The sequence below is a fragment of the Dioscorea cayenensis genome, chromosome 10 (genome assembly GCF_009730915.1).
Source record: "Dioscorea cayenensis subsp. rotundata cultivar TDr96_F1 chromosome 10, TDr96_F1_v2_PseudoChromosome.rev07_lg8_w22 25.fasta, whole genome shotgun sequence".
Taxonomy (NCBI): Eukaryota; Viridiplantae; Streptophyta; class Magnoliopsida; order Dioscoreales; family Dioscoreaceae; genus Dioscorea; species Dioscorea cayenensis.
The window spans coordinates 13,423,269-13,441,297 of record NC_052480.1 but is presented as its reverse complement, the minus strand read 5'-3'; the positions used below and the strand labels follow the sequence as shown (position 1 = coordinate 13,441,297).

Sequence of the window (18,029 nt, the reverse complement as noted above, 5' to 3'; positions counted from 1 at the left end):
TGGCTCAGGTCCATAGTCCCACATCGCCTGTGAGACCAATTCTCTCTAGCTTCATATACCCTTACCAAACCTTCCCCACAACTGCAGTTATGGAGAAGTTAGGGTGGTGGCATACATCTACAACTCTAGTGCTTTTTCCTAGTTTTTATAACTGATTATTATTAATAATGAGATCAATATTTTATAAATTGTGAAATTATATAGATACTAGAGATTAGATTCACTAAAATGGTGTTAATACTCTTAATCTAAGAATATGAACATTCTCAAACTGCAAAAAATAAAAATAAAAATAAAAATAATGATGGCTGCCCACACATTGGGTTCCTTGAATCAGTCACAAGAAATATGAATCTACATCCCCATCATCAGATAATGACATCGACTGAGACATTAAGGCCCCCGGGCCGGCCTCAAGTTTCCTCCCCCTTGCCGAACAAAATCTTCGCTGTTGTTCTGCAATGGAGGGTTCAAAAATAAAAATAATAATTACAAGAAGTATTGCATTGTCAAAAGAAAATGTATTTTCACTTACTCTTGCTGGTGATTGCATTGCGAGTCATAGATAAAAACTCTTCCCAATTGTATTGACTTAGTTCAAGCTTATCCTCCTCTGATAGTTCGAAGTTTGGCTCCCTACCGCACATAAAAGCCGCTCTGCATTAAGTTTAATGTCATTTATGCATAAGTCTAGGATTATATGATTTCCGTATACATGACACTATGCAGATTTAAAGAGCACAAACATGTGAACAAGTAGAGGAATGGAGTTGGATCATCAGAAATAATTTCCGACGAATTTGATACATGAGTTTAGTTACCTGTCATACAATTTGGCTGCTTCTTCTTGTGATCCAACAGTACCCAAGTGAATCTGTTTCTTGTCGACTTTTATTGCTGCCTGCCATTTCATATTCTTGAAATAAACACCCCTCATCATACATGGCTCTTGGTCATTGTAATGTTTTCTCCTGTGCCTCTTCCTGTGCTTTATGTGCTTCTCCACTAAAATAAAAAGCAAAAGATCAAGAGACGAGCGGTTGATATGCATGACAAAATGTATCATAAGCCGAAAGAAATCAGCTGTGTGATGCCAAAGATCATCAGTAAAATTTATTCTGCGAATTCATGTAGCTATCAAGAGAACTTATGATTGCACATTTGCATAAATTTCTGTATTTATTGTTGCCAATATCAAAGAATTTGAAGAAGAATTTTGACAAGATGTAGTTTCTTATACTTTAATATTAACCAAGAGTTAGACTAAGGTTATGTCTGTTTGAAGTCTTACTGAAGAACAAAGAAGATCAATTGAAAATAGTAAACAAGTAGCTATATAATGTGCCAAGTAAAACTGCATTTCCAATCTTTGGGTATATTATACAAGAAAATTCAATTTATTTTCCTTGGAAACAAAAAAAATTCTTTTTTTTTTCAAGGATTAAAAATTTAATTTGAATAAGGACCAAAACAGGGTTTTTTTTTTAATATAGTTTGGTAATTATTTCTGCATTGTCATATAAGTTGAAAGACCAAATTGAACAAATTTTAGGTTTATGGACCAAAGTCTAAAAGCACAGTTTCCCCAAACATGAAACATGATGAGAGAAATCTAATAGAACTCAAATGAAATCAAGGTTAAAGGTTAAGATATCATGGCATGACAATGATGAAAAGTTGTTTTTTCCCCTCTTAATCTCAAGGGGTCAACCAAATAACTAAAACATCAGGAGGAATAGTCAATATACATGTTCTTTCTCTTATTGTTCCAATGTTGAAGGTGAACATATCATTAAGTACAAAAGAAACTTAACAAAGAACTAACCCGGAAAACAATGATCTGGCTCCTCCTTGCATGATCCAGACAAAATTACACTTGAAGATCCCGGATGAGTTTGGGCAATATCCATCTATAAACCACATTATTTAGTCAAATTAGCAGATGACTTAAAAATAAGCACAGGTGCATATGCACCTGATATGAATATATGTATATATATTAATTATATATTACTGAATATTCAGTTATTGAGAAAGTCATCTCAAAACTGAATGTTCAGGTCATGAGACTCAAGATCAAGAACAATGATATCAGCAAGTAACATTTTTTTCATTATCTAGAAAACCACCAATGACATACTCTGTTCATAGCTGAATTGCAGAAATGAAATTTTGGTGGATCTGAAAATTTTGTTGCAGCAGAAAGTTGGCAATAGATCAGTTTTCCCATAAAAATTTAAATAACAGAAACCACAGCAGAGATAAGCACTTTATAGATCTTTATGACTTATCAGTCAGATTGATTTAAACCAAGGTCAGAATTTCTTTCAGCTGCCAGAGAACATTGGTTTAGAGGCTTAAGAAATTTAAATAATCTGTTATCCAGTATTGCATTGATCATTCAGGATTTGCTAAGCATAAACTTTACGAAAGTAATTATAGAATGAAAATCCTACTAATAAGTGCTCAAACGTAAACATTGCAAATTATCTTATCATACATATTAAGCTGTAAAGTACATGTGGCTATGAAAGAAACTAAAACATAGAAATTGTTCCCTCTGCATGTTTGCAAAGAAGCACAGATGGAAGACATGAGACATTCGAACAATTAAAACCAGTACACATGAACAATTCACGAGAATAAGTGGAGAAAATTTGATTTGATCAGAAAACAAGAACAGGATCTCATTAGTACCTGTTTGTCATCGAATGAATCAACCAGTGGCATGGGGTGCACACTGAAAGATCTGACATATTGTTTTGGTGTCTCTGTGACGCTGCCAATCTCAGCATGCTTAGGAAGCTCAACAGGGAATGATTTTTTCCCTGAAAAATACAATTCAAGATCATTGAGAAGCCATTCCAAGCGAAACAGAATGCAAATTCACAAATCATTATCGTTTTGATAGGAAGCCATAATAAACTGTTTGACTTAATGAAAGCAATCAAAAAGAATTTCATTGTGCTATGAATATTGAAAATAAGTTCTAACGTAATTGAGACTCCTTTTTTGCACTGAAGTGTTTGTGCCTGATACATGTAACAGAGACAGAAAAACCAGAAAGAGCAGCAGGCAGATTCTGAGGGAAAGAAAAATCTTGGCTTGAATAAATACAGAAGAAAATAAGAAAATTTATAACATTATCATTTTCTCCAAGTCATCATGAAAATTAAATAATTATCTATCAGGCCACAATTTGCTACCAGAACAGAGCCCCAAAAGTTTGCGCCTCCTCAAGCTAACCATGGCTGACTGCTTTCCTACTGGAAAATACAAAGTCATTCGTTGAAAATTCACAAGTGCAATGAATGAAACAAAAAGTTATAAGTTGTAACAGAAAAAATAAACAGAAGCATTCTTAGCATAAGAATTAAAAATAATAAAGCAAAATCAACTCTCATATGGCAGGCCAGCCCAATAAAACCACAAATGTTACAGCACAAATAATGATTTTTTTTAATTTTTTTTTGCAAAATATGCCAACACAATCTAGATATATTCAGCTGTCAGAAAGATAACAGTTTCGGCAAGTGCATATGACATGAAGCTTGATTGAGAATTGATTGAGACATGAAACTTGATGGGATATTTCAGCCTGAGGAAGAGGAATTACCTTCTCAAGAATTGTGGTCATTTGGTCCTAAGACAAAGACAATGCAACAATGGATGCATTAGACTACGACATTGAAAATAATGGCACTGGATAGAATTTGGCTAAGTATGTAAAAGGCAGTCAGATAGCAGAAAATGGAAGCATCAAGGATTTGTATACAGGTCAAATGTAGATGTTTATTAAGTTTTAGGTCTCATGGCGTCAATCATCGAATTAGCATTTAAGTTACCAATTTATTTGCTAGACGTGAACCAAACCTTCATCAGAAGACACCTACAATACATTAAGGCAATGTGGCTAAGTTTCAGGTCTTGGCTCCCATAATACCCAAATACTCAAAGGGAAGATAATCTACTCAAATGGATTCCTTGTAAAAAGATAATCTACTCTCAAGAGTACACCAATTGGCAGAATACATCTGCCAATCACATTAATATGTGAACAAAAGCATGTCCTACGGTGGTTTCCTGCAAATCTCTTACCTTCTAAGATTCTAACATACAGAATTATTATTTTGAGAAAGTATTGAATAGAACAGACTTAGTTAAATTATATGGATAAGATACTCAATACATCGGTGTCCTCGTCTTCTTTATTTTGTTGAAGAAACAATAGATATTTTCACTGAAGTTCAGTGTTTCTAATGTCACAATCAAGACTTTTGACATAGAGAGTTTCATCTGTTTCAACTACAACTAAGAATTTCATCAATTTCTGTGTACTATCACCAACCGTGAATCTATTATATCTAAAAACCAATTACATCAGAAAAGCTCAAATCACTACAGGATTCCAACGTCTAGACCAGAAAAGATCACTACAAGTAGAGAACTGAGAAGAAGTTGATGTTCAGTCTTTTAAAAAGGTATAATTCAATGAAATCAAATCAAAAAGAAAAAAAAGCAAGAAGCAAATCAACCCTGCTCTTATTGAACTATATAAACAAAAACAAGTACATGAAACCATCCATGAAACACTTCCAATTTCTTCAAACAAATAATCAAAATCCAACACAAGCAAGTCCATCCATCAACACAATAATACAACACAGATAAAGAAAGAGCAACAATAGATGAAATTCTACCAAACAAAGAAAAGCATAAACAAACAAACTATACCCATATCAAACTGTACAAAAAAGAAAATAACCACATAAAAACATCAAATTTACATGGTTTTGAGATTCCCCACTGGTTTCCCAAACTCAAAACACTTCAAATTCTTCAAACACAGCAAGAAGGCATAGAAACCTCCGTGAACTCAAACTTTACATAAAATCATATATATGCAACAAAAGACAAATATAAAGAAGCCAAGCCATGGAGAGCAAAAGACAAAGCTTTATATATACAACTGAAGAGAGATTGAGAAGGTCATGAGAAGGTTGCTGAGGAAAGGAAGGGGAGCAGAGATTGAGAAGGAAGGGGAAGGAGAGAGGGGGAAGGAGAGAAGTGGAAAGGGGAGGAAGGAGTCGTTGGCTCACATCTACCACCTTTTCTTTCTCTTTGTTTGTTGTTGTTTTCTCTCTTCTTCCTCCTCTTCTTCTATGTGTGTGTGGGGCTGAATGGATGGGCGAACGTATGTTTTGTGTTTATTCTACTCCTCCATATGAATTTACATAATTACCCTTACAATTTCCCATATATTTCATAAGAGTTGTGTTGTTTAAATTACCTAAATATCCTCCTGCTGCTGATTTTTATTATTATTATTTTTTTCAAATACAAATATTTTTGCATAGTTTGTTTTTTTTATCAGGTCCATTTTAGAATAAATTTGACTGGGCAATAATTTCTTGCACTGTTGGATTAGAGTCTTTACATAAAATATTTATATTATATTAAAGAGACCGGTTCAAACTTACCTCACGTAAATTAAAGACATAAATGTGTTAAGATAATAATTTTACTTTTGTACACACTCCTAATCTATTTTATTTATTAAACTAATAATAATAATAATTAAATTAACAAAACTTTTTTTTATAAAATATATTTTGAAGTAGTACCACTAAAATTAAAAAAAAATTGGTGATTGCTAACATATTTATATAAAAAGTTTATATTTCGTTACATATCTTATAATTCATTGTTATTAACTTATGTAGCTCTTTGATAGAAAAATTAATAAAAAATATTATATAAATTCTAAAATACCATGAGCCATCTTTCCAACTATATTCAGAACGGGTAAAAATAAAATAAAAAGAAAAAAAAACATGTATTTTATAGAATTTGCAATTGATTTTTGATTATAAGAGTAAATAACCAAATAAAAATTTTCTATAAAATTATATAAACAAATATGATTTTTATGAAGTAGATAAGTAATTACAAAGTTCTACTATATAAGGCAGTAATTTTTTAATTTTTACTTTTTTTTACTTTCATTAGATCTTTCTAAAAATATGAAGAAACCATTTATTTATTCTTACTTGTATTTCAAACATCACTGTTCTTGAATTTATGATATTTCAGTGTATAGGAATAAATTATATTTGATTAAAAATTTGATAACTTCCAGAAAAAAATTAAACATAAAGTAGATTTTTGTAACGGTTAGAAATAAATAAATTAAAATTTAATTAAGTTAAAAGGAATGGTCAAAAACGTTGAAAGGGTCAACCCCACATACATGAAAACAAAATAATAATAAAAAAAGACAACAACAACAACAAAGAAAAGCCATGGTGTGCTCATGCCATGAATTCAAGTAAATTTCTAGAACACTTATTTATTTTTACAAATTTAAAAAAATGAAAATTTACTGGAGTGGTATTAATTTTAAAAACAGAAAGAAACAAGGGTATTTTTGATATTTCAACCAAGGTGACGGAGAAAGAGTAATCAGGCACCAGGCACCGACGGCAAGGTTGTTGGATGAGAAAAAGGCAGCCATTAGGATCTTCTTATTATCGTCATCTCGACCAATATCCACCGTCTAATTGAGGTACCTCGCTAACATCGACGGACACGTGGAGGCTCGTGACGACGTATATACGTGTCGGTATGTGGTTGGTTCTTACGAAGGGAGAGTTGTAGATGAAAACGAGGCGGAGGTTGACCAGAACGGGGGTGTTTAAAATAATAAATGTGGCTCCAAATGGGTTCATTGGTGTGGTTCCAAGTGTACGTTTTATTATTTGGAGGTTGATACCTGAGTAGTTGGGAGGACCATTTGGTGCACTTGTAATTAGTTGAAGGTGCACCAAATTGATGGGATCTAACCGGTTTGGTAAGCCTAATCCTAGTCTTGGGTCGGGTTAGAAGTCATGGGTTTAGGTCAGGTTCTGGCTGTTTGGGTTGTGCTTCTATGGATATGTGGATAAGTTTGGTTGGAGTTGAGTTAGAAAGGTGTTTTTGGTTGGGATACGGAGAGAAACAAAATTTACTAAAAACTGTAATAATTTTAAAATTTAAAATTTAAAATTTAATATATAATTTCAAAGAAAGTATTTTTGAAAATTTAAGATTTTATATTTTGTTTGTATTTTAAATAAATGTTTATGATATTTAATTAAATGGTTAAATTTTATAAAAAAATAAAGTTCTTTTATGGGAGGTGTTTCGTGGAATCTTGTAGGATCCCAAGCCGGATCTTCAGGGGAATTTCATTCCCATGGAAATAGTTTTTTCAATAAAAAAAAGTTACATATTCTTGTTTGTTGGGAATGTAACAAAATTCATATTTCTGTTTTGTTACTTTTGTAGCTTATTGTTTAATTTGTGAGGTTTTTACTTGGGGCTCTTTGACAAATAGTGAAATTGCTTCACTTTTTTCTCATCTTTTAAGTGTGGTTCACTCCCTAGTTTTGGAAGGAGTTTTGATATTTTTATAAAATAGTTTTACCAAATAGATTCAAGAATGATATGATGTGCATATCCACCTCATTCTTTTTCATTTTAAATGGATAAACAACATTTCAATCAACACTGAAAGATAGAAAAGTACAAAACATGTGTTGGAACAAATGAACATAAATAGGAAGAAGGGAGTAAAGGAGGTCCTTTAGTAAAAATGGGATGTGACTTGGAAGAAAACAAACACAAGAAACATATGACAATACCAAGAAGAGAGGGGAGAGTAACTAGAGGGGCATCCACCTCATTCTCTCTATTCTTCCTTTTAAAAAAAAAAAATTATTTTTATTTATCATCTAAATCATATAATTAAACAAACAGTAAATCAAAAGCTCCCTCTCTAAATTGTTAATTGTAAATTATAAACCTGTAGAGGTTTTGTGGTTTACTGTTTAAGGTTTAGAATATATGATGTATGGTTTAGTGTTTAGCATTTAGATTTTAAGTTTTTAGGATTTTTGGTATAGAATTCGATATATTTGGGTTTAAGATTTTAGAATTTTAGATATGGTTTTATAATTTTTTATAATTTTAAAATTTAAGAATTTTTAATTTTTGAATTTAAAGTTTATAAAAAAAAAGAATGATGTTGATAGCAAATTACCATTCACGCGCTCTTTTGGAAGCAACTTTTCAAATCTATAGTACTATAACACAAATACTATTTATATTGTACCATGTTTAATATTTTATATATATCATAAAATTTTTTGGTGTTGTTCTTTTTTTTGCACAAGTATTGGACAAAATATTGTTGTATTACAAGAATTTTATAAGACATTAAATTTTGAAGTTTTCTTTGTTTTATACCATTAAAATCATATTATTCATAGATAGATATATGAAAATATTTATATTTATTTATATTTGATTTTAATTCTTTTATTCCTGGAAAAAATATACTAAAAGATTTATTTTTTATACAATTTGAATTTTAATTTTTAGATGTTGATCTATATAAATATTTCTCACTTTTATTTATCCCAAACAAAATATGATTTCAATAAAAGATTTTATAAATCAAACATCAATTGAAAATATGAAATCAAAACAATATTTGAAAAGAAACAAAAAACATGACTGAGCTAAAAGGAGATGAAGCTTATAGCATTAGGAAGAGAGACATTCAGGTATGTGCCAAAAGAATTAATAAATATATTAAATATATGAAAAAAAGACAGACACAAAACCAAGCAAAAAAGAAACCTCATCCGTTCATTATTTGGCTACAAAGGTTCTATTGTACATAAATAAAATACTAATTTAAACGAAATACATTGCTTTTGCATTAAAAGAAATTGGATATTATTTATATTGAAATGGAAACACAAAGAGCATTAGGGAAAACATATACCATGGCAGTAGAGTTCTAAATCAATATAGACCTAATTAAAATCATCCAATTATTCAGTAATTGAATGAGATAGATTGAAAAAAGGCCATAATCTCAACAATGCATACCTTTTTATGATACAAATCTTCCGAATCCTTGCAATCTATATCACAAACTACACAACAAAGTGATCCAGAACTAAGAATTTTCCTGTAACCTGCAATGTAAGCTCACAACTGCGTCAAACTCCACAAGAATTTAAGATAGCATCACTAGATAATCAGACTAACAGCTGAGGAGAAGACCAGAGGATCTAGGATCTTGGAGATCAACTCAATTACACTCCAAATAGATGGAAGAAAAGCAAGATTAATGGAAGAGGAACTCCCTGTTTTTCCAGATTGAGAAACCTACACCAAAACGAAAAGCCTTTTACATCAGCTTCCATCTCTCTATGCCTACCACGTAGACCTCCACTTTAGCATTTAGCTAATTACTTAAGTACCCTTACTTACTTAATAGCCCTTGATACATGTTAAGGTGTTTTGTAGACTTTCTAATCATGTTAGCTGTAACAGTCACTTCCCCTTAACTATATCCTTATCCTCAAGGATTTAGTGATTGGAAATGTGGGACCTTCTTCTAAATTTCATCATGAAATTCCCAAGTTGCTTACCTCTTTTGATGTGTTTGACCACTACACTAACACCTTGACATCTTCCTTGTTGTTTCTTTTGATCAATTAATGATCGAGAATTGCAATTGGCTCCTTAGTAGCTGTTTCTGTAGACATAGTAAACTAAGGAAGAATTGCAAACACTGATTGATTCCCCACCTTCTTCTTCAACTGAGAAACATGGAATGTGTTATGTATCTTGGCTTCAATGGGCAATTTAATCCGATACCCCACTCTCCCGACACTCTCTTCCACTTCGAAAGGACCAAAATATTTAGTAGCCAACTTGTGATTGTCTCTAGCCACAACAGAATGCTGCCTATAGGGTTTCAATTTGATAAAAACCCAATCACCGACCTGGAATTCGTGATCTATTCTCTTTTTATCTGTAATTTGTTCATTCTATTCATAGCTTAAGATAAGTTCTCTTTAAGACTCTTTAGGATTGCCTCTCGAGCCAACAAACTTCTATCCAGGGCTTCAAATTTTGAGCTTCTAGCCATATACAGTATATGCATAGAAGGTCCTCTCCCATACACCACTTCATAGGGGCTCGTTTTAATTAATGAGTGAAAACATGTATTATACCACCACTCTGCAAGAGTCAACCATTTCACCCACTCCTTAGGTCTTTCTCTAGTCATATATCACAAATTCTATTCCAGGCATCTACTCACAACCTCAGTTTAACCATCACTTTGAGGATGATATGCTGATGAATAGTGTAATTGAACTCCCAGAAGTCTGAATAGCTCTCTCTAGAATTTGCTCACAAATACTGTATCTCGATCTCTCACTATGGATTTTGCAAACCATGTAATTTGTACACATTGCCCAAAAACAATTGAGCCACCATAACTATAATGTATGGGTGTGCAATAGCAAGAAAGTGTGTATACTTAATCAACCTATCAGCAATCACCATAATTGTACTTTTTCCTTGTGAAATTGTCAACCCTTCTATGAAATCCATACTGATTTCTTCCCAAACGCCTTCCGGGATGGGTAATGGCTGGAGTAAGCCTGCAAGCAATGTATTTTCAATTTTATTTCATTGACAGCATCACACTCCTGTACAAACTTTTGTTAAGATGACTATAAACCCTTCCAGTAAAAGAAACTGCTAATCCTTTTCCTGGTTGGCTTCATTCCTGAGTGACCCCCATAGCACTGGAATGAAACTCCTTCAGCAATAGCTATTTTAATTCCTTGTCATTTTCCACCACAACTTTGCCTCCCCTTTTGAGTTGATTTTAGTTCCATTCATAATGTGACTTACAGTGGGATCATTCTGAAGTTGCTCAATTAGTTTTCTCAGTTCTGAATTGTTTTCCATCTCCTTCTTATTTGATTCCAGATTTTAGAACTTACCACTGAAATTTCAATTAAATTGAACTCTCTCAACAAGGCATCCACAACAATATTATTAGACCCCTTCTTATATATGATTTTGAAATCATATCCCATTAGTTTAGCCACCCACTTCTGTTGGTTTGGAGTGCTTATCCTAAACTGAATTATGTACTTGAAACTTTGATGATTTTTCTTGATCTTGAAGTGCCTGCCTAATATATACAATCTCTATTTTTGCACATCCATTACCACTGCAAGCATCTTTTTTTCATATGCGGATAACAATAAGTTCTGACCAGATAAAGCCTTGCTCATAAATGTTATAGGCTTTCCTGCCTATAGTAGCACTACTCCTACTCTAAGATCACTAGTATCCATCTCTATCACAAACTCCTCATTAAAATTAGGTAAAGCCAATAAAGATGCACTAATCATCGCCAACTTTAGTCTATTGAATGCTGACACACCCCTTGTGTGTGCGTACCACAAGTACACAGGTTGTCGAAGTAATAAAGTATCCCTGTGAGTGGGTAGTCATATCCATAAGGAATAGTTGTTAGGAAGTAAGTAGTGATTCTACTTAGCTATCGAGTGAACCAATTTGTGATTTGAGTGAACAATATCAATGAAAATGAAATAAAGAAAAGAGAAAAGAAACACAATAGAAGTAAGGAGAGGTAATCGATAGAAAGATAGGATACCTGGACATCGCTCACCCTAGGACTATTGTTTCAAGTGCAAGACTAATTATTATGCCTCCTAACTGAAGTTTAATGAGTCATGGACATTCAAAGACACACGGTCCCAAACCTAAAATCAACTATGACTAACCCTATACTATGCACCGGCGAAAAGAGATGCTCTCGACGTCTCACACTGTGTAAAGTTGCTTAAAGCTTTAGGGACTCCAAGTGATAAACCCTATTCCTAATATAAATCTAACCCTTTGGTCCAGGTGAAAGACCTCTAGTCACAATTAAGCCCCAGCACTAAGGATTACTTTCAATAGTTCACTCTGTTGCTTGTGCAACTAAGTCTTAGTGGAGTTTGTCTCTTAGCACTTAACTCTATCATGACCGCAAAGAACTCTGAGAACGTGAAGGTAGGATAAATCACGTCAGAAGGAAAATGGGATGTTCTGCTACCTCTCGACTCACCCTCTCGATCTTCTTCAACCTTTCTTTATCTAATCCTAATGGAATGTCACTCATCCACAAGGATTACCAAGAGGGATTCTCAACCCTAGTGTCACTCTAAGGGAAAATCAATACAACAAGCATTCAAGGTTGAAACTCAATTAAAACATCAAGTAAAGAAGCATAATAAAAGTCAATGAAACAAAATCATCCTAGGGTTTACAAGTCCAAGCACCCATGAAGGGTTTAGCTCTCCATGGAGCTATACAAAATCAATAATGAAATCGAAAGTAAATGCAAGCAGTCCATAGATAAAACCCCCTTGTAGTCCATATCGATGGTCTTGTGGAGCCGCTTTGTCTTCTCCAATGGTTTCCTTGTCAAGCCTAAGGCACACATCACCGAATTGATGCCGACGGAAGCTCCCCCAATAGCTCTCTTCCAAAGAAACACGATGTCGAAGGCCGTAGAACCGCTCCAAAAACCTAGGCAAAGCTTCTCCAAACCCTAGCCACAAGCGCCTCCAAAATGGGAAAAAGATCCTTCAAGACCCCTCAAAACGCGGTATTTATAGGGGCTGAAATTGGACATCTACATGGGTGTGTAGAAATTCCACACTCTAGTTTGAATTTCGAAGTCTTCATTTCATGCGCGTTGTAAACAATAACTGCTACAGTGATTTTGCTACGTTGCTTTGCTATACTAACTGCTACAGTACTTCATCGAAATGCCCCAAATCCACTCTTTTCATCGAGACCACATTAATGGGCACACATCCATGCGGTAGATCGCATTGCATTTTTAATGAAACCACATTGACTAAGCTCTGCTAATGTTGCACAAGTTGGAACATATGAGTGTGAATGCCTTTGTGCCCCTCCACTTTGTGTATTCTCTTGAGCACAATGGAGGTTGGCACACACCCACATGTCTTTGAGCATAACTTGTGTCTTTACCTTTGTTCAATTCAAGAAACTTCATCAAGAATCATGTTTACAATATATTTTTGCTTCCTTTCTTCCGAAATTGTCTCCACAACCCTACATGCACAAAAGAAGACAAATACAAATGAAAAAGCGATAGAATCTGATAAAAATGATGCTCAATATAAAATACTTCGTATTACTTATACACAAGCACTTATCAAATGCCTCTTTACTATCATTATTCCAACCAAGAATATTTTTCTTTAATGAGATGGCCATTAGCTTTGATAGTTCTTCATAGACCCGAATAAATCTTCTGTAATAACCTAACAGTCCTAGGAATCCTTTTAATTCCTTTATAGACTTAGGTGTTGGCTATACTTTAATTGACTCCATCTTTTGGGTGTCCATCTCTACCCCCACTTTACTAACCACATGACCTACATATTGAATCTTTTCAACAGTAAAGGAACACTTGCTTCTCTTGTCATATAACTACTGATCCTGCATAATAGAAAATAATCTCTAGATGGTTTAAATGTGTGTCCCATGATTTGTTGTACACTAGGATGTCATGAAAAAAAAACCACCACAAACTTCCTAAGATGCACTCTAAAAATATCATTCATGAGATTCTGAAAAGTAGAAAATGCATTAGTCATATCAAAAGGCATGACTAGAAATTCATAATGACCGTCATGGGTTCTGAATGTAGTCTTACATATATCTTCTTCCTTCGTTCTAATTTGGTGATATCCCGATCTTAAATCCAATTTTAAGAAGAATTCAACACCCTATGACTCATCCAACAACTCTTCAATCAATGGAATATGAAATTTGTCCTTAACTATCCTTTCATTCATGATCCAATAATCCACACAGGCTTGGCTGGTCGATCGCCCTCCACTACTGGTGCTTCCAAAGGTGAAGCTCTCATCTTTGGCGACCATCAAATAGAGGGCACTCCAAGTATTGCCTTTTTCTTACCCACACAACCGGTGATGAAAAAGGGCTTTTACTTGGCCTGATAATCCCTTTGCTAAGCATTTTAGTGACTAAGTCTTCCATAACACTTTTTTGGAATGTGGGATACCTGTAAGGTCTTACATTAATCAGATCAGTTCCCTCCCTTATTATTATTCTGTGATCGTGGCTTCTAGCTGGTGGTAAATCTAAAATCTCCTTGAAAATGTCTTCATATTTCATTAATAATTGCTCTAGTTGCACATTCTATTCTATGTCTTGGTTTTGAATTCTAACACAACTGCACCTTTCATTGCTTTGAACTGCCTGCAAAGAACGTAATCAAATTGAATATAATTGTGGTTGTAGTTGCAATATCTTGGCCAGTCTCTTCACTTACATTATTTGTATTCTACATAAAGGTAATCCCCTGAGCACCACTTTCTTATGATTTATGCCAAATTCTATCCTCAACTGCTGAAAATCCCACAGAATTGGGCCCAATTGGACCATCCATTGCATTCCTAGTAATATTTGTCATCCATCCAATGACAATGTTAGTAAATCTATTTTAAACTGCTGACTTTGGATCTTCCAAGTCAATGCTGCACACATCTGATCACACTTTATTCTGTTTCTATCTACAATAACAACTATCAATGTGGGGCAACTACTCACTTGACAACCAAATTTTTTCACTGTGAATTCATCTATGAAGTTGTGAGTAATTCTTGAGTCTATCAAAATGTGAACCTTTTTCCCATTCACTGCCCCACTAACTCTCATAATTCTGTAATCAATAAATGATGGTATCCCAACCAAAGCATTTAAAGAAATAATAGGTGACAAGGTCTCTTCTTCCGCTTGCTCTTCTTCTTCTTCTTCTTCCCCCATTTATCTTCTTCAGCATCTTCTACTGTCAATACATCTTTTGCTGTCAATACATCTTTTGCATAAACCTCCAGTTTATACAATTGTTTAGCCTTGCATTGGTGGCCCGGAAAATACTTTTCATCACATAAAACACAACCCCTTCCTTCTTTTATCTTCAAGCTCCTTACTAGTGAGTTGTTTGTAGGGTCTCATTGCATTACCTTTATGGCCATGTATACCAGTTTTGTCCGCATTCCCTTTGCTAGCCTCCTTCATTGTTGAGGGCATAGGTAGAAGAGGGGCTGAGTTAGTACTCCTCTGATTAAATCTACCGTGCCTATGGGTCTTTTCCAATACAACTTCTTTGAGCTTTGCTAGACTAATTGCATGTTGTAACGATTTGGGTTTAGATATTCGAACAATTTGTTGATTTTCCTCCTTCAAACCTGCTAAGAAACAACTCACCTTGTACTACTCAGACAATGAAACTCTATTGATTAGTTCATCTAACTTAAAAAGTTATACACTGACCCCAACTATTTCAAATTCATAAGTTTTCCATGGGGTCATTATGTACTTCACTCTCAAACCTAGTGGTTATAGCAGCCACATACTCCCCCCATCCAACAACTTCCCCCGACACCCTACTTTTGATGAAGCCCTAGTACCATTTTCGAGCTAGATCTTCCATATGGATAATAGCTATTCTTACCTCCATTCCCGCTGGAGTCTCGTCAATATCGAAGAATTGCTCACATCTGAACAACCACCCTTGCAATCCCTCGCCATTGAACTTAGGAAATTAAAGCCTAGTTAATTTGGGTTGGATTGCCTTGCTATAGGCCAATTTCCTCTAATCAAACAGTTAGGGATGAAGTACTCCCCTAATCTCGAGTATTTGCCAGTTGTAAATTGAGCAAGAGTGCTCTTATCTCATCTAGAGCTTTAGTTTGTTGCTCCTTGAGCTCCCGGATCTCTTGATCATTCTTCTTGGATTGTCATTCCACCTGATCCTTGAGCAAGCTCTTCAAATTTTCCTCAATCTTTTTCGGTTCTTGATTTCTGGTCTCCATGGCTAGATCAGTCCACACTCCACAGATCTATGATCGGTGGGTTTTTTATACCAATTAGTACATATTTTCCAAATCCATGTAGTCTGTATCACAATGTACACAACAAATTGATCCTGAACTAAGAAATTTCCTATAACCTGTAATGCAATCTGACAACCGCATCAAACTCCACCAGAATTTAAGATAGCATTAGTAGATAATCAGACTAACAGTAGAGGAGAAGACCAGAGGATCTAGGATCTTGGATATCAACTCAAATTACACGCTAAACAGATGGAAGATAAGCATGATTAATGGAAAAGGAATTCCCTATTTTTCCAGAATGAGAAACCTTCCCCAAAATGAAAGCCTTTTACATTAGCTTCTTTCTCTCTATGCCTACCATGTAGCCCTCCACTTCAACATTTAGCTAATTACTTAAATACCCTTACTTACTTAACAACCCTTGATACTTGTTAATGGATTTTGTAGACTTTCTAATCATGTGAGCTGTAACATTCTAGCGGTAGTTATCAGTCAGAATCTATCCTAGAGAGTCTCTAGAAACCCTCAAATCTTAGAAAGAAAAAAGGTAAAGAAGGTGAATGGAGAGGAAAAAGAGGAAGAGAAGGATTCGAAGAATGACAAGAGAATCGCATAGAAGAAGAGGGTGTGATGCGGAGGAGGAAAAGAAGGATGGGCAGGGTTGGGGATTTGAGTGTTGTAGAATGTGGTATAGAATAGTTGTAATTTTTAGGTTTTATAAAGGGTAATTAAATCTTTTAGTTATGTTGTATCTCAATGGAATTTTTATACTGTTGTCTTTGTAGTACGAAAGTTTATCAACTTGTGTTACACACAAACATCCTCTTGTGTTGTACTCTCAGTCTATTTACAAATCAAACAAGGAACAAAAAAAATTGTGTTGTGTTGTACCTCAAAACTTTAGGTATCAAACTCACTCTTGATGTATTAATTAGAATACATAATTTTATTTATATAAATTTTTTTATATGATTCAAGGGTAGATATCTTGATATGTGGCATAATTTGAATGACAAGCAAGTGCCATGATTTAAACATATGGATCTAGATTTAAATACACGGTCATTGAGCATAGGAGATAGTAAAGTTTGGAATTACCAGAGTAGACAAAACTTGCTCTGCTGTCTAATGTGTAATGGAAAAAAAATATTACCTTAAGAGGCAATACGCTCTGTTTAACCATCTAATATGGGAGAACGAATCTTTATAGAGGACAAATCGAAATCATCTAGGATGAAAGACTATAAAATGCATTATCGGTATCATCAATATAAAAAGGGTCAAATCCAAATTTGAATACTATATAACCACTAACCTAATCCTCCTCTCTCTTCTTCATCCCTATTTGACTAAGATAGTAGACCATGTTGTTTTTGTGTGTTAGTTTTAGGAATCCCATGGAACAAAGGCTAATAGGACCATATTGAAAGAAGGCCATACACAAAGAAAGCCCTAGTCTAAGATAAGAAGATCTGGAAGTCGTCTTTTTAGTAGATATCTACTACTATTGTCGCAAGTGGTTTTATTTATTTTTTAAATCTAACCATTTCACTAAACTCTTTGCTAATCTATAATAAATCTGAACCTCCACTATGTACAAATCAGTCGAATAAACTCAACAAATACAAGTTAGATATGATTACTCAATCGATCTAATGTATGAACAATGATTCAAGTAGTTGTTCAAGTGTTCATCCACACAACAATGAATAACTTAGATGAACACCACAACAAAGAAGATAACCTCCACTACCAGATAGATCCAAACAAACATAGTAAGTAAGTATACAATTGCTTAGAAAGATGAACACAACCTAGCAATGCTTCCTCACCTCACTGAGAATGCTCCACTCCTAGCTCCACAGCCAAACCAAACTACTTCGCAAAGCATCTGATATCTTTTATATGCCTTGGAATCAACTCTCATAATCTCCTTATAGGATGCATATACTTATGAATCATAACATTACCCCACCCATCAAGCTTGACCTTGTCCTTAAGGTTAAAGTATTCTACAAACACTCCAATGAAACTATCAATTTTCTTAATGAGTTCATCAATAGGAAATATAGCAATTGATGTAGCCTTGTGTTGTCCAAGTAATGAAGATGAAGAATATATACCTAGCCTATAGGTAGTCACCCTAAATAGAAAATCATGTCACCAAGATATAACATCCGGATATAATTCTTATTT

General features: G+C 34.2%; 1 protein-coding gene across 2 annotated transcripts; it reads right to left on the bottom strand.

Moving 5' to 3' along the window:
* Positions 1–219: 219 nt before the first annotated feature.
* On the bottom strand, positions 220–5,170 carry LOC120270587 (ethylene-responsive transcription factor-like protein At4g13040). 2 transcript variants are annotated; one of them, XM_039277644.1, is made up of 7 exons: positions 4,788–5,170; positions 3,207–3,266; positions 2,698–2,828; positions 1,826–1,910; positions 822–1,005; positions 536–657; positions 220–456 (listed from the first exon to the last, which is right to left on the bottom strand). In XM_039277644.1, exons 2-7 carry the CDS (start codon positions 3,247–3,249, stop codon positions 338–340), a joined length of 684 nt encoding a protein of 227 aa, XP_039133578.1. In that variant the 5' UTR covers positions 3,250–3,266; positions 4,788–5,170; the 3' UTR covers positions 220–337. The 2 variants fall into 2 exon arrangements, with proteins under 2 accessions (XP_039133578.1, XP_039133576.1); XM_039277642.1 differs by having other exon boundaries at positions 3,207–5,170.
* Positions 5,171–18,029: the final 12,859 nt, after the last annotated feature.

What these genes read in the sequence shown, in the direction of transcription:
- LOC120270587 (XM_039277642.1), bottom strand. Translation starts at nt 3,285, where the DNA reads ATGACTTTGTATTTTCCAGTAGGAAAGCAGTCAGCCATGGTTAGCTTG. An exon ending in GCCAGATCATTGTTTTCCGG is followed by an intron (nt 1,006 to 1,825) that starts GTTAGTTCTTTG and finishes TTTTTATTTTAG; the next exon opens with TGGAGAAGCACATAAAGCAC. An exon ending in GCAGCCAAATTGTATGACAG is followed by an intron (nt 658 to 821) that starts GTAACTAAACTC and finishes AACTTAATGCAG; the next exon opens with AGCGGCTTTTATGTGCGGTA.